At 40.2% G+C, this 17496-nt stretch overlaps 1 protein-coding gene across 1 annotated transcript in view; it reads right to left on the bottom strand.

Annotated features, from left to right (window-relative positions):
• ADCY7 (adenylate cyclase 7) overlaps positions 1–15068 on the bottom strand; it is a 135580-nt gene extending 120512 nt beyond the window's left edge. The window contains exon 1 of the mRNA XM_063437271.1: positions 14574–15068. Within this exon, the coding sequence (XP_063293341.1) occupies positions 14574–14801 (228 nt within the window). The 5' untranslated portion in view covers positions 14802–15068. The remainder of the gene's footprint in view (positions 1–14573) is intronic.
• Between the last annotated feature and the right edge of the window lie 2428 nt (positions 15069–17496).

The following is a 17496-nucleotide window of genomic DNA, read 5'->3' on the forward strand; positions in this document are numbered from 1 at the left end:
CAATGAGCTTACATGTTAGAGGGAGTGGGGTAAAATGACACAAAAGGTAAGGATAGTATTAGACTAGTGACGGTTGCAGAAGAGGAATCAGTTGGGAGCTATTAACAGTTTAATTGATATGCTTTTATGAAGAAGTGGGTTTTTAATGATTTTTTGAAGGAGTGGAGACTGGGTGAGCATCTAATGGAGGAGGGAAGCGAGTTCCACAGGAACGGTGCAGCCCTCGAGAAATGTTGAAGGCGAGCATCAGAGGTGGGAGTACGGACAGAAGATAGACGTAAGTCTTCAGCAGATCGTAAGGGCCTAGACGGGACATACTTGTGTATAAGGGAGGATAGATAGGTGGGAGCAGCATTATGTAGAGATTTGAAAGCAAGAACCAGAATTTTAAATTGAGTTCTATATTTTATAGGAAGCCAATGTAGGGGCTGACAGAAGGGTGAGGCATGGGAGGTGCGGGCGGACAGGAAGATGAGCCTCGCCTCCGCATTCATTATTGACTGTAACGGCGCAAGTTGGGAGCACGTAAGACCACTGAGAAGCGGATTACAGTAGTCAAGGCAAGAAAAGACAGTAGAATGGACCAACACCTTAGTCGCATCTGGCGTTAAGTAGGGGCGGATGCACGCAATGGTCTGAGTCAAAGAGAACACCTAGGCAGCGAGCCTGCGTGGTGGAGCTGATGGTAGCACCGTTAACTTGGAGGGAGACAGACACAGGAGTAACAACACTTGAGGGAGGAAAGACCAGAATTTCAGTTTTGGTCAAGTTTAGTTTAAGGAAGTGGGCAGCCATCCAGTCAGAAACAGCAGAGAGGCAGTCAAAGACACTAGTCAAGAGGGACAGGGAGAGATCAGGAGAGGACAGGTAGATTTGCGTGTCATCTGCATAGAAATGATATTGGAAGCCAAAAGGTGAATCAGTATGTCTATCAGTAAGTGTCTGTGTGTGTATGTGTCAGTGAGTGAGTGCGTCTGCCAGTGTGTGTGTGTATGTGTCAGTGAGTGAGTGCGTCTGCCAGTGTGTGTGTGTATATGTGTCAGTGAGTGAGTGCGTCTGCCAGTGTGTGTGTGTGCGTCTGCCAGTGTGTGCGTCTGCCAGTGTGTGCATCTGCCAGTGTGTGCGTCTGCCAGTGTGTGCGTCTGCCAGTGTGTGCGTCTGCCAGTGAGTGAGTGACATGAGGGGGTGGCAAAATGGATCTTTGCCTAGGGCGGCAGAAATCCTTGCACCGGCCCTGGAGGGAGGGGGTGATGGTGTGGAAGCGGGAGTACTGGGAGGGAGGGTGGTGATAGTGTTAAGGAGGGGGGATAGTGTGTGGAGGGGGGGGGGGTTGGTGTGGATTCTAGTGGACTAGATGAAATTATGTACAAACTGCAACATGTCCAAATTTGGGCCAATCAGATGATCGTACAAATTCCCTACGAACTGAAATGTAGCTGATTTTCGAACCAAACGACGTGCACAATGGATGAGCATGAATTTATTTGCAATTCAGAATTCTACCTGTGGTGTCAAAAAATAGATTGATGGGACAAAAAGATGACTGACGGCTAGCAGACAGTCATTAAATGTTTTTTTTTTTTGCTCAAGAGAAGTAATAAAATGTTAAAAAATACATATATGAATATAGATTTACATATATATACACAATATATATATATATTTATATTTATTTTTTGGCCCTCATTTTTCCCCTCGGTTTACTTTTTCTCCCCAAATGAAGGGAAAATGTGCCTGTGTACTGTAAAATATATACATAATATTTATATTATTATTATATATATATATTTTGTAATACACCGATTGATCCATTTTCAACCCTTTTTTTTTTCCCCATCTCATTTTTTTTCTCAAAATCTTTTTTCTCAACTTTTTTTTGTTACTTTTCAGGCAAATTGGTCCGGCCAAAACTATTTTTTTTACATTGTGCACAACTCTACAATCTTACACCAGGCACAGAAACGTTGGCAAGAAAAGGCGCATGGCAGCCCTTTGAAAGGAAGTGGTTTTGGTCTGGAAAGCAATATGTGAATTCAAGCAGAATAAACAATCCCATCATTACAACAAGTGTGCCACTTCATCCATGTCATATTTGTCAAGAACTATATTTTCAAGACTTCAGAGTGGGAAAAATATTCCTCATATTTTCTAAAATTTTGTTGAGTTGTAACAGGAAACCCATGTCTGCTTCTCTACCTGTGGAAGTCAAATAATTAATGCTACACAATGTGAAATGTCTCACTGGACTATAAATCCCTTGGCATTTGCTAGTCTTTGGCGTAGTAACTGAAAATGGCTGTCTGCTATCATTTTAAAGGTGACCATGGAGACAGAGAGGAATTCAAATTCTGGATTATAACATTTGTAAAAGCTTTGATCCACTTTTGAAAACTATATAGACTTAAAATGACGAAATAGGAAATTGTTCTGTAAAAACAACACGTTTGCAAGTAATGAATAGATGTTGATGAAAGATGAACGAGTAACAAGCTGTTAAATGAGTGGTTGGTTCTACAGGCACCCGCAGTGTTAAGGATAAGAGGATATATTTGTAACCTTTTGACTCTCGTTAACGCTACGCCCTGACTTTTCTTTCTTTTTTGGGGGTGGGGGTGTTGAAGGGAGGTTGAAAAAGTAATTAATTTTAAGTAAAAAAGTATTTGCAGTAGGGCTGTCAAACACTTTTGGATTTGCAGTACTTCTGTTGGAGGATGTTGTCTTATTACTAGCATTTGTGGCATTATTAATTTGGAAAAGGTTGCTTTTTGAGGTAATTGGTAATGGGGTTGTATTTAGGAGCAATATTTTGACCCAGTGCGATAGAAACAAATGTCTGTTACTATACACGGTATAGCATGTATGTTGGGAAAAATGTTTCAAACATGTTCTGTTTGTCTGTTAAGTCAAATAACCACAGCTGTTAACTATGGGTTCTAACCAATACTTTGTGATATTAACGTTCAATGGCTGCAGAGTTTGACCTAATAATTGTCCAGTTTATACATGAGGCTGCACAACGTTTGTCACAAAATGTAGTTGTCTGATCTAGATGGTCGCTTTGTAACAAATTGTTGACCGCCTATGTAAAAATAGTGTAAGCCACAATAAGTCAGATTCATTAATATTTTTGGAAAATAAAAGTATATATTTACATATACACACGCTAGCTGCACTTACCTGAACATGTATATGTTATAAGAGTGCTGCTGTTTTTTTTTGTTCCTTTTTTTAACACCTAAGGCAAAAATTATGTGGGTTTAGTTACAGATTATGATCATACATTGCATAAGCCTGCCACAACGCCAAAGTACCCAAGTTGTTATGCAATGTATGATAATATGCTGCTACTAAATCCCCATTATTTTTATTAAAAAAATAACACATTCTGTGACCTTTGAAACTGCAGTTTAGTGAATGAGTGAGTGCGCTGGATCTTGTATATTGTATGTGTGTGTATATTATTTATTTATAAAATATTTTACCAGGAAAGATACATTGAGATTTCTCTTGTTTTCAAGTATGTCCTGGGTCCACAAATCATTGCATTGTTACAGTTAGTGTACAATAAAATACAAAAACAATATTAATATACAATATATACAAAATGTGACATAGAACAGGTAGGAAATATATAATCAACCATGACAGGTGCATTCTGTTTTGAGGTATGTAGAGAGGAACCTCTTAAAGGACTTTAGGCTTGGGGAAGATTTGAAAGTGTGCAAGAGGTCATTCCATAATTACGGTGCTCTGTAGGAAAAGGAAAATAAAGTGCTGGTACTGGATCGGAGGTTATAGGAGGTGGGAACAGCATCGGAGAGCATTCTGCTGAGGTAGGGAGGGAGCTTTCCAATAAAGCTCTAAAACACAAGGCTGAAAAGATGAAGGGTGCGTCTGGATTCCAGTGACAGTCAGTTTAGTTCTTTTAGCATGTCACAATGGTGGGTCCTGTAATTACATTGTAGCACAAATCGGCAGTTATACAATGTATTGAGTTTATTAAGGTGGGTTTGCGGTGCAGGTGCATATACTACATCTCCATAATCAATAATTGGCATCAGCATTTGCTGTACAATCTTTTCCTTTACTGTAGGGCTTAGCCAGGATTTGTTTCTGTACAGGGCACCTAGTTTTGGATAAAGATTAGTTTTTCTATGTGGAGGCCAAAAGATAGATTGTGGTCTAACAACAAACCCAAGTATTTGAAAGAGTGGACTGCAGTCAGTGTGCTATTTAAATTAGTTTTGATGGTTAGGTGGGAATTGTGTAATTTGGGTACTGTTCCAAAGTTCTTTGGGATAGTTTTGTCAGTGTTTAGGAAGAGTTTGTTTTTTGCGATCCAATTTTCTGCCTCTGTAAACTGGTCTTGGAGCACAGCCTCAAGTTGCGGTAGATTGGATTTGCCTGGATAGATTACAGTGTCATCTGCGTACATGTGTACATTTGAGGATTTTCAGACATTAGGTACATCACTTATAAATAATTTGAATAGTAGGGGGCAAAGAATGAAACCTTGGGGAACCCCACACATTACTGGCAGAGGAAGGGAGTTGCTGTCAGAAATGGACACATATTGTGAGCGATCTGATACATATGATTGAAACCAAGTTAGCGGACAATCGCCAATACCTGAGTTTTTGAGTTTGTGCAGTATAATGTTGTGGTCCACTGTGTCAAAATTTGCAAAATCAAGGAAAATAGCTCCAGTTAGGTCTCCCTGTTCCATGCCAGTTTGGATGTCATTGCAAACTTTTAAGAGGGCAGTTGTAGTGGAGTGATTCGGGAGAAAACCCCATTGATCAGGGGTCAGATAATTAGATTGTTGGTAATACTCACATAGTTGCGTATGGATACATTTTTTTACAATACTGGGAGCAATGATATTGGGCGATAGTTAGAAACCAAAGTAGTGTCACCACTTTCATGGATAGGCACTACTCTTGCACTCTTCCAAAGTTTGGGTATGTATCCAGACACCAAGGATTTGTTAATTAGGGTTGTGACAGGTTTAGCACTGAGCTTCAACAGGATTAATGGGATTTGATCAGGTCCAAACTGTTTTTTCATTTTTAGATTACCGTATATACTCGAGTATAACCAGAGTTTCCAGCACATTTTTTTGTGCTGAAAAACCCCAACTCGGCTTATACTCGAGTCAATGTCTGTATTATGGCAATTTACATTGCCATAATACAGACTGGGGGCTGTGTAGGAAGCACTTACCTCTCCTGCAGCTCCTGTCAGCTCCCTTCTCCTCCGCGCCGGTCCGGTCAGCTCCTCTGTCAGCTCCCAGTGTAAGTCTTGCGAGAGCCGCACTATGACCCCGCGGCTCTTGCGAGACTTACAGTGTGAGCTGACAGAGGTGCTGACCGGACCGGCGCGGAGGAGGAGAGAGCTGACAGGAGCTGCAGGAGAGGTAAGCGCTCTCTGACAGCCCCCTCCACTGAACTGCCAATGCCACTGGACCACCAGGGAGTGAGAGCCCCCCTCCCTGCCATGTATCAAGCAGGGAGGGGGGGGCAAAAAAAAAAATAATAAAAATATAAATAATAATAATAATAAAAAAATAAAAAAATAATAATTTAGCACAAAAAAATTATTAAAATAATAATAAAAATTCCCACCCCCTGCCAAGGCTCTGCAACACACACACACACACACTGCACTCATACACACACAGCACTCATACACACACTGTAAATAAATATTCAATTAATATAATGTTTTTAGGATCTAATTTTATTTAGAAATGTACCAGTAGCTGCTGCATTTCCCACCCTAGTCTTATACTCGAGCCAATAAGTTTTCCCAGTTTTTTGGGGTAAAATTAGAGGCCTTGGCTTATATTCAGGTCAGCTTATACTCAAATATATACGGTATTAAGGTGTTTTTTAATGACACTAAGAGGTACAGGTCTAAAAATGAACTTGTCTATATTGGGTCTTTGCAAATTTAGTGGGTCCTGATCCACATTTGTAGTTTCAGGATTGTGTTATTTATTAGCTTGGCAATCAGGGCAATGGAGCATCTGACAAAATAATTGTTAAAGGCATTTGCTACATCTAAGGGAAATTGCAGGGTTTGGTTATCCACTTTGACAGTGGAGGGTTGGGAGTGGATTGGGGGAGTTTGTAACTTATTTATGACTTTACAAAAGTTTCTAGGGTTTGACAGGTTATTGTTCAGATTTTCACAGAAATATTGGCATTGGCCAATTTTGTTTGTTTTGTGCATATTTTTCGCCATGTCTATATGCACAGTGATCATTCATAGAGCCAGTGCGCTTGAACTTTGACCACAATGAATCCCGAAACTGGTACATTTGGATGAGATTAGCTGTGATCCAGTTCATATGTGCTCCTTTTACTCTCTCACCTTACACAGCGTGGCATGCAAATTCCAAACTTGTAGGATTTTAGACTGAAAGAATTCAACTAAATATATTATATTTATGTAAAAAGATATTCTAGGTCTGCATTTTTTTTTTATTTTTGCTACTTTGGCCTAAGTAATTCTCGATTTATTAAAGAAAATCTGTTTTTGTAGGAGGCTGTAGATGTATACATGCAACTAGTTACAAATTGGCTAAACTTTGCCGGCGAAGAACATTTCCCATGTAAATGTAGTTTTCAAAAATGTACTATGTCAAAGTTCGTCATTACTGAGCTAGAATGAGCATGTTGTCTCTTAATTCACAAACACCGTAAAAAAAAAAAATAGTAAACCACGCAATAGTAAGAAGTCAAAGCATTTTAGAACAGTTTGACTTCTTACCCAGAGACTGGTGAGCCGCCCTCCCTGCCTCCACTACATCCTTTGGGTTTAGCTCATTGGCTGAAAATTATCAGCTGACTCTCTCAGCCAATGAGGTGGCCGGGCGCTTTCGGCTCTCAAAAAATAGTGGAGGAAGGGAGCATGTCGGTGAACCTCAGTTAAGAAGTCAGGCCGTTGTAAAATGGTTTGAACCCATACAATTGTGGTACCAAGGCACTCATGGCAGCATAACCACTAAGGCGCGCTATAGTGGTTATAGAGTTTAGCGTGTTCCTTTAATGTAATATTGATTTCAATAGCAGGCTGTAGCCAGTTTTTGTATCCAACATAGCCCCTTACGTATGCATTTTTCGAAATCTTTTCTCGAAAAATAAGGGATGTTTTAAGCCTAATTTCAGCAGTTTAAAAAGAGCAACCGTGTGTTATAATTGCAAAACTGCCAGAGTGTAAACGGTAATATTACTTATACAAGTCAATTTGTTCACGACAGGATAGCCATGGGAAGTATGTGCGTGTTTACTTAGCAGGAAAAATTTGAGTGGTGTATGATGATTAAGTTTGAAACTGCGTTTTGCACAGAAGTAGAAAGTGAATAGAATAATGTAAAGGCCGACCACATTACTATTTGTTCAGAGGTGTCTACAAAAGAAAAAAAAAGGCACACTTCAGAACTGTAGTCAGTAAAATGTAGACAGCAGTTTTTATTTCAACACACACAGGAAGCCTGTGTTTTTCCAAAATTTATATATTGAAACCAATAGATGTACTATGCACATTTGAGTGAGAAAAAAATAAATGTTACGATAACAACTTACAAACTACATAGGTGGCAGTCTCCGTTCCATACATTGCCATCCAAAGCTCCGTGGAATATACAGTTGCAGTAGAAGAGGGTAAAATTATAACCATAATCTTGGAAATCGGAAACATGTTAAATAACTATTTTGCTATGGCACTTGTTCTTTCTCGCCTACTATATTAATGGAAACATGGACTGAAAGATATATATCCGGTATTAAAGGGACTCTGTAGGCACTATAACTGCTCCATCTTATTGTAGTGGTTTTAGGATCTAAAAGTTCCCTGGTGCTGTCCTTTCTTTCAGTGTTAAAACAAGCCCGTCAAATGTAACAAGCCCGTCTAATGTAAAAGCCTTAAAGGAACACTATAGGGTCAGGAACACAAACGTGTATTCCTGACCATATAGTGTTTAACTATTTAGGTGACCGGTTCCCCACCCTTTATCCCCCTTCAACAGGTATTCCCTGAAAAGGCAATGTTTACATTAAAAATCCTGCAGGGACATGCTATACTCACCAAAACAACTACATTAAGCTGTCCCTGTGCCCTTTAAGTAGCAATGGATGACTGTAATTGGCTGACAGCGTCAGCTGACTCCTTTGGGTCTATCACTACACCCATTGTTGGTATGAATAGGTAAGACTAGAAGGAAGTGTGTAATCTCTACCTTAGACATACCATCAGTGAGGACGGGGCTGTGGGAGGCCAGGAACCCTTCTTTAGTGTTAAACTCCTTGAAAATGGTTTAACACTGAATGGAGGGACAGCACCAGAGGACTCCAGGCACTATAACCAATAGGGTTAGATGAAATATTTATAGTGCCTACAGTGTCCCTTTAATAAGGTTTGTGGAGGTTGCCACAGTGAGAAACAAAACCACTCTACATCCAGCCCTATTTCTGGAATCACACAATGGGCAAATGTCATCAGTGGTGCATGGTGGAGCAGAACCAGATACATTTATAGCAGAGAAGGTTCCCATCTATCTGATCTCTCAAAGCAAATCACACTGAAACCTGAGGGTAGGGTAAAATGTCTGATTATACAAACAAATAGGATCCCACAAATGGACCTGCGGACCTTCTTGTGATTTAAGATTAAAAGCTAGATTTGATTGGACTCTGAAAAAGTGTGAAAATATTTATATAGTTACCAAATTTTTTTTAGCAAGGTGAGGCTATTTAAATGTTATGATGGTAATATATTTTCTGCTGCTAGTTATAGAGTAGATTATTCAGCAGGAGCGTCACAACAGAACAGAAAGAAATATTAGTGAAGAACACTGCTCATGTGTAAAATGGCCTATTGAACTGAAAATTATAGACTATGACAGCCAAAAGGGGAAGATACCACACTGCATGGCTATGTGGGCCTAAACTTTCAAAAATCCCATTTAAAATTTACTCATACAGTTCAGGCTACAACCATCTGTGTATGTTTACATTGCGAAGACCGTCATTATTAGACTTGTGCATTGGTTTTTGGATGAACGCAAATTCGTCTGAAGTTTGGGCAATTCTTTCATTCCTAAGAATCTAATTAAGCATGAATGAATAGACTTTATAATGAAATAAACGAAAAACAAATTGCCTGTTTGGCTGCAGCTTCTCTACTCGCAATTAGTATCTTTAAAAATAGAAACCGCTTGCTGAAACAGCTTGCTTCCTTCCCCCAACACTATGGTCTCTGGCATTGAAGGGGGGTACTATTTTACATCCAATGCATCCCTCACCCAATGCTGTGGGCGAGGGAATAACATTAACATTTTTGCATGGCTAGATTTTGAGACCTGCAGTTTGACATATTTTGCTCACTTCTTATGTCAACAGCCCATCTCAGAATCTTAATTTTGGCATCTCACCTGTGGCACTGGATGAGAGTAGGTATGAGTGGAGGTGTAAAATCGTACCCTCAACCCCAAAAGGTCAGGGGATTGAGGAAAAGAAGCAGCAAGGAGCAATGAGTGGAAGGTTAAAGGAACACTATAGGGTCAGGAACACAAACATGTATTCCTGACCCTATAGTGTTAAAAACACAATCTAGCTCCCTCTGGAACCCCTGGCTCCACTTTGCCTCCCTAAATATAGAATCTTACTTGCATTCAGGTCTGCTGCTGGCTTTGCCTCTGACATCCCTGCATGCCTGACATCATCAGAAGTGATTCTGTGAGCCAATCACAATGCTTTTCCATAGGATTGGCTGATGCTATCAAGGAGGCAGATCAGGGGCAGAGCCAGCACAAGTCAAACAAAGCCCTGGCCAAATCGGCATCTCCTCATAGAGTCAATGCATCTCTATGAAGAAAGTTCAGTGTCTGCATGCAGAAGGTGGAGACACTGTCCCAGGAAGCACCTCTAGTAGCCATCTGAGGAGTGGACAGTGGAGGTATCCCTAGGCTGTAATGTAAACGCTGCATTTTCTCTGAAAAGACAGTGTTTACTGCAAAAAGTCTGAAGGGAATGATTCTACGCTCCAGAACAAATACAATAAGATGTAGTTGTTCTGGTGACTATAGTGTCCCTTTAAAAATAAAAATCGGTTTGTTTGGATTGCATTTGGAATGGAATTATGCAAATAAACTGAGACAGACAGAACCAAAGCATTAACTAATTTCAGTTTGTCAGAATTAGTTTATATTATTCGGATGAACTAATTAGGAAGAACCAAATTCTCACTGTGCACAATTCTAGTCATTAATTGGTTTAAAAAAAAAAAAAAGAAAATGCAAGGGAGATAAGCGTTTCTCTCATTATTACTTGTTGACTGGTAAACTGTCCGTGCAGAACAAAAAATACAGATTTATAAGGAGAAAGAAACATCACCAAACTCTCAATCTGTACTAAATCGCAACTAAAAAAGAAATGTCACAAGATACATAAATATTAGTATACAGCAATCCAAATAGTGTAATCTGTACAAACCAATATTCATTGAAACTAAAAACAATACAACATTGTCAAGTCTCTTTGAATAGAGAACACAAAATAATAATCCAATTAAGAAGAGAACACGTTCTATTGTGTTATCGGGTTCAGAGAACTGTTTGGTTGTAAACACTGTAACACAATCTGAGTTTTTCTCAGACACATTTAGTTACAACACGTATTTTCTGGAAGATAGACGGACAGACAAAAATCTTTTTCTTAAAAAAAGAAGCTATATATTATAGGATAGATAACGTTTACAGATGACAATAATATTCTAGCAAAATCACTAACATGACTCTGCCAAAATTCAGAAATTAATTTCAGCGTAACTTCAGTATGAATAAAGTTTAGAGGGGAATTCCATGCTGGTGCTGATCATTACTTTTACTGCATTAAAACAAACATTTAGCATATAATAATAAGTGTGCTGCAGTGATCTTTGCTCAGTCTATGTATCGGCTGATAACAACCTGACATTCGTTTATCCTGGGGTTTTTTTTGTCTATTTTTTTTTAAATCTGCATCAAAAATTTGCAATTTGGGGGGGCACAGCTCCAGCTCAGGCACCATATTTCACAGCTCCGTGACCAAACTCACTAATTTGACAACAACTGCAATTTTATCGTCTGAAAACCACCTAAGAGTGTTTGCCTCAAGTGGGCGAACTCCTGCAGACCACGCTCATGCTCTTCCAATTCGGATCGCCCACCGCGCCATCCAGTAAGATCTGGAGGCTTAGGCCTGGAAGCTTGAAGGCCACACATACCATCGCCGAGCTCCTTGCGGACTGGCGCAACTACTATCCTCACTACCTGAACGTCCCCAAAACTGCAACTATGGGTCAGAAGACTCAGAAACTACACATGGCACGACCTCAAGAGGAGAGGGATATTGGGGCACTTCTCAAATGCACGAGGTCCAGACCGGCGGAGCACTCAGTTCATTCTGCCAACAGGGAGGCCTCTGATGATGAAGAGAGCATGATGGAGTTCACGCCTGAACGCATTCAACCATCTACTTTGGCTGCAACAAGTGAGACTGACAACAGCAACTAAACAGGACATCTCAGACCTATATGACAGAATCAGACTGTTATTTGATGCTGATATTGCCCTGGTGAAAACTAAGGTCCAAACAATCACAGAAGCATCCAGGCCATCGAGGAATATGTGAATGAGGTCAAGCAAGCCCTGGCAGCCCTGGGAGACACTGTTCAACAAATGCAAACCTCACACTCCTTCCTTTACTTTTAATTCATTCTTAATTCTCATTTTATTGAAGAACCTTGCTAGACTTTACCTCAGAAACTTCATAGTAGCTATAAAGGAGTTGCTAAGGTATGCCCCCCAAAGCACCATATTGTACAAAGATCTATGCTTGTATGGCAAATGGAAGCAATGTGATATTTCATATTGCTGTAGTTATGAGTAATACAAAACAAAGAGATTGTGAGATCTTAAGCAGCAAGCAGCACACATGCACAACTATACGATTATTCCTAGCATTATATAGCACAAATATATTTTGCAGCTCTTTACAATTCTAGAATGGAGATTTCGGAAAAAAAATAACTGACTTACACAAATTCAAGAGAATAAGGCACTGCTTACAATAGCTTATAAAAAATGAATTACAGTAATATAACCACAATACATATTAATTTTAGCCACCTTTGTGTTAACCAACTTTCCTGACCCAGGATAATGGTTTCCTTGGGGTCTAGCGGTAATGGGCTAAAGTAACCAAAACTTTAACTCTTTCGCTGACTTTTTTTTTAGAGAATGGAGAAGATGTGATATGACATCACAGCTTCCCAACACTGCCTTGCGCAAGCTGAATATTGTGCAGTAAGGTGCTCCCTCTGTGGCACGTCTGTAGTCTGGTCGGCTTAGTGGAGATGTTTGAAGGCATAGCGTTAACGGAACAATTCAAGCACCGCATCGACTACAGCGTTATGTAGTGGATATAGAACTGGAAATGCCTTGGTGACCACTAAATAGAAAAAGTCAAACAGTTTGACTTCTTACCTGAGATCTGCCAGGTGCAGAAAGACAGCAGGAAGTTTATGCTTAGGAGCTTCTGTTAGCTGCCCCGAGCTAAACCCTGTTCTGAGCTTAACCTCAACCCACATTCCAAAAAAAGGTTTGACTATTTATACTGGGGGAGTTACCAGGGCACTCCTGACACCATAACCACTACTGTGCTGTCATGGTTATGGTGCTTGGAGGTGTCTTAAGTTAATGCGGAAAACCACCAGAAAATGTATTTCAGTTGAATTTTCACAGTGAAGTTCTCATGCGTTCAGTCAACTGTGACCATATTGCTATGACTAATTTTGGAGCAAAAACCAAGAAAGTTATGGTGGTGAAAAAATTGATTGAAAACCCCTTCCACCTGAGGTCAGTGGATATTAAATAAATTGTTAAACAAATCTGAACACACCAGTGAAGCCATAAGACTTGCTTTTCCCAAAGAAATCTCAAATTTGCAGCAATGTTACTAACCCAAGGGATTCTGGGTGGGCATATGCAAATTACTACCCAAAGGGATTCTGGGTGGGCATATGCAGTATTAAAGAATCCCCTTTTTGCCTCGTTATTCCATTTTAAACATGGATTCCTTCAGGTTTATGTTTGCTGAATACTACACCTTTGAAACACAATTCAGGAAGAGATGCAAAACCAGTGAACCACTCATGGACAGCTGTTTTAAAGCAACTCATCAGCTCTCTAATTTTGTAGTTAAAAATCAACATCATTGTAGCAGCAAGAGGCTGTCAACTGCTGGATTCCCTGCCTGCTCCACTTTTCTGTGCAGGTTTTGTTGGTAAAAAGGTTGTGCATGCCTTGAAAAGTACCCAGTGATTTCTAAATATTCTAAGTTTCATGTGGAACAAACATTATTAGTGTTTTTGACATGTTATGGGCTGATAAAATACATGCATTAAAATATTTTTCGTCGCTTTCAGTTAAAAAACATGAAACAAAACACACACACATATAAATGACAAACAGAGTTAATGAATTAAAAATACCAAATTCTATACTTGAAAACTAGGATAGAACATTTTAAGAAAAATAAACAATAGGCAAACCAAGAACAGTGGTTATGCGTCATCATACCATACAAACACAAGCCCAATTTACCGGAAATCTAAAACACAATAATTCTGAGAAAGTCCCATTATTTGGCATAGTTAATCCATCACACCGTAGCAGGACAGCAGAACCCTGGCACTTGACGTCAAGTCACAAAAAGATAGCAGCCATCCTTCAAATTACAGAGACCTAATGAGACGTCCCAGCACTTACTGCCACTTGCACGAACGCCCCTGTGTGTCCTTTGTAAAGCTACAACTAGAAAGCAGAACCCTTATCTACTTTCTCTAGCTCTGTTTTGTCTGTGTTGTCAAATACCTTGTTGGTTGATCTACGGTCATTTCATTATGGTACAAAAAGACCATCTAAATAGCCGCCAACTAAGTTATTGTGTTACAAAAACTGGCACAGCAAAATTGATCTTAAATACTGTAAGGCTCTTATTTCACTCCTTGTGTGCCAAAGTAAAATGCGATATGCACAACTCTTGAAATCCAGCTATTCTTATTAAAGCACTTTCGAATTAGGAAGGATATCACGTACAAGTATATTATAATCTTAGCAAGCATTTCACATTTAATTTTTTGGGTTGACAAGCTAGACTTTCAAAGCACATTTTATTTGTTTGTTTGCGTGGAGTTTACTCACTAAACAGCGCATTAAGTAAATTAAGAACTGAATGTCAAGATTTAGACAAAACATTTAATTTTAAAAAAAAGTTAAAAATAAAAAACAAATCTACGGATTTTTCGGAATTTTAATACCTTACGATACTTTTGGTTTTCGTTTCTAGTAAAATCAGTGATACATGTACTGGAACTGATGTTTTGTGAACTTTTTGTGACCAATGAGCATACAAGTAGTAAATTAACAAACAAAATCCCAATCTGCTAGGTAGTAGGTACCGAAACAGTTAATTCTACTTTTCCATAGGTCCGAACAATGCAAGGATAATCAAAGAAGTCTGACTTACTTGGCCTGTTGCGAAGAAGAGCGCGATGAGAGTCACACAAGCTGATCCCACTACAAAAAGTAAAATGAGTAGAAGTGGGTAGTGTTGGCTAATGCACTGGTACTTTTCGTAAAGTGAATGCGTAATAACCCAGTCCTCACTGTCGTTAATAAAATACTTCCTCTTGGATGGCATTTTAATCCAGTCTGGTTTCTCCCCCTTCCTGCTTTCCCAGATTTCACAGTACATAGGACAGATCCAAGCTTGTTGTATCCCCTAGCTGGTGTGGCTAGTCTGTCTGATTCACATTGCAAGCCTGCATCCGCTGTGAGAAGTCTGCAGCTGGGGTAAGGTAAGGAGCCCAGGTCCCTCCTCCCAAAAACATGTGCAGCTTATCTAAGGCTGCTAGCAAGCATTGCTGTGCCTGGGTGATAGCCTGTCAGATGGAACAGAAGGATAGCTATTTTTCCAGACAGCATCTCACAGTGGGACCTTCGGTGACTCCTTTTTGTTCTGATAGAGCTGCGAAGAAGCAGAAAAAAAAGACAGATTTAGACAAACGTTTTACAATTGCCAGCTCCCCCCCCCTTCTCATCCCAAAATGCAAATTAAGTAGAGCAGAGTAACAAGCACAAAGTCTGATCGTAATTCTTGCATTCTCTGCTTTTAATGTCATTTAAAAAGTGTCCAGAAACCTTTCTTTTCCTAGAAGTCCGGTTAATTCACCTAGGTTTCAGTATTAAAGGTCTCTAAATTTAAAGAACGACTCGATGAACCTTTGAAATTGCTCTGAAGAACTTACAATCTACTGTAATATTGTTAAGGAGCTGTAATATCCTGGAAAAGTTACAAGATATTTCAACTTAGGATGCTTCCCCAAAGAGGTGTATGTGTCAGAAAGGTCTTAGAATGCCTACAGATCGGAATAAGGAAATAATGAGACAAAGGGAAGGGGAGGTATACACAGTTATAGGTGCAGCATGAGAACGAGGGATAGATGTTACAAAATCATGGTGACTAATTTTTGAAGTCATAAAAATGAGGTAACATGTTATATCTGTTAAACAAATGTTAAATGTACATCATCACCTAAACATGTTTAGCAAGTTTTTTGTTTTTTTTTCTATTTAGAATTCGTCAAAGGTTTTTGTTAGGTTGTTTTTTTAATCCCATGCAGCGCAAGTCAGGTGAGAGAGAGTGTTATGTAAACCCACACATTTTACCATCCACCTGTCCAGCACATCTACTAGATCAGGGGTGCTCAAAAAGGTAGATCCCTGTATGTTTTAAAACTACAGCATCTATGATGCTTTGTCATTCTAAAGCTTATTAAAACATGCAAAACATCATGGTAGTTTTAGTTCTACAACATCTGGGGATCTACCTTTTGGATACCCCTGTACTAGATGAACAAAGATCTCTGTAAGCACAATTCATTTGTGAAGACATACATATTATTTTTAGTATTCTGGGGGTCTGGAAACACACTGCATTAAAATCACTGGTGGAAAAAATACTTAGGACTGACCTTCACAAAAAACCCTACAGGAACTTTTTCTGCTAACTATGTTAGGGTGTGGGGGGATTGTCGTCAACTAATGAAGAAATGGGGCACCCTGTTTCTGACCTGGACCGAGAGAGTAGCAACCTATCAGGGTACCTGAGGTCTCTACCTCCGAGAGAGGTAGAGACTTAGTCGTTCATCCATCCGGACGGCCTGTTTTCCCTCTTCCTCGCGGTCCATCCTGTCATGCAAAGCCGGCCGCGAGGGAGTGACTCCCTTTTATAGCATGACGCCTGGAAGTGACGTCAGGACGTCAAACCGGAACGACCTGTCACTCAATTAGTTCAGGACCAATCAGGACTCATCGGAGGTGTGTCTACTTATCTGAACAGGGTATTTAACAGTGCTTCTTTCATTAGCTCATTGCCCTGTCGTGGTTCTAGCTTGTTCTAGTCACTCAGTGCTCGTGTTTTCTAGTTATCCCTTTTGGTTTTGACCCGGCTTGTTTGCTCTACTTTGCTTATCTCTGTTACCCTTGATTCGGCTTGTCTCTCGCCTACCTGTCTTCTGTTACCCTCGACCTCGGCTTGCCTTTGACCATTCTCTACTGTACTACTTACGTTAGTCCGGCCATTCTAAGGTCCAGTATACGTATCTGGCTACTGTTTGTACTCTGCGTGTTGGATCCCTGTCCCGATCCTGACACAACCATCAATATGTCCATACTCCCTAGGCTTCAATACTGGTTTCGCAACTTACCGATTCAGGTACCCGTGTCCTACCTCCGAGAAACACAAAAATATATCAACAGATTTGTGGGGGGGGGGGGGCCCAAAGGGCCCGGGTACAGGGAACATTGCTACGAGCACCGGTGAGACAGGGCGGCCTCGCCTTACCGGACATCAAGACATACTACCAAGCAGCGATATTAGCAGCAATCCTTCCCCACTTTACAAACAGTAACAGGGTGCAGATGGAAATACAAGCTATATGCCCTTTGACATACCCACCATACTGTGGCTTCCTAAAAGGTTTAGGCCAGAGGTTCCACAGATGCCAACGCAGTTGAAAATAGCAGTAAAAGCTTGGGATAAGCTTGCCATAAACTAGCAACCCATACCCCCCTATCACCAGCCACCCCCGCTCAACACTATCACATACTGTATCCCAACCTTTAATGCCAAGCCATGAATAACCAACGGGGTCACACACCTACACCAAATGCTCACGCATAACAAAACTAAAAGCTTTTCCAGCCCTGCAAGAAGAATACCATATACCGGTGGCCTCCCAATTCTCCCACATGAAATTAAGCTCGTTCATACATAAACACACATAAAAGAGTTCCACCCCAGACGAAAGCTCCCTCGGTATGATGAAATGGGAACAGACGACCACTAAGGGTTCATGGGCACCAGCATTTAAGCCACTATCTGGTGT

The sequence above is a fragment of the Pelobates fuscus genome, chromosome 12 (genome assembly GCF_036172605.1).
Source record: "Pelobates fuscus isolate aPelFus1 chromosome 12, aPelFus1.pri, whole genome shotgun sequence".
Taxonomy (NCBI): domain Eukaryota; kingdom Metazoa; phylum Chordata; class Amphibia; order Anura; family Pelobatidae; genus Pelobates; species Pelobates fuscus.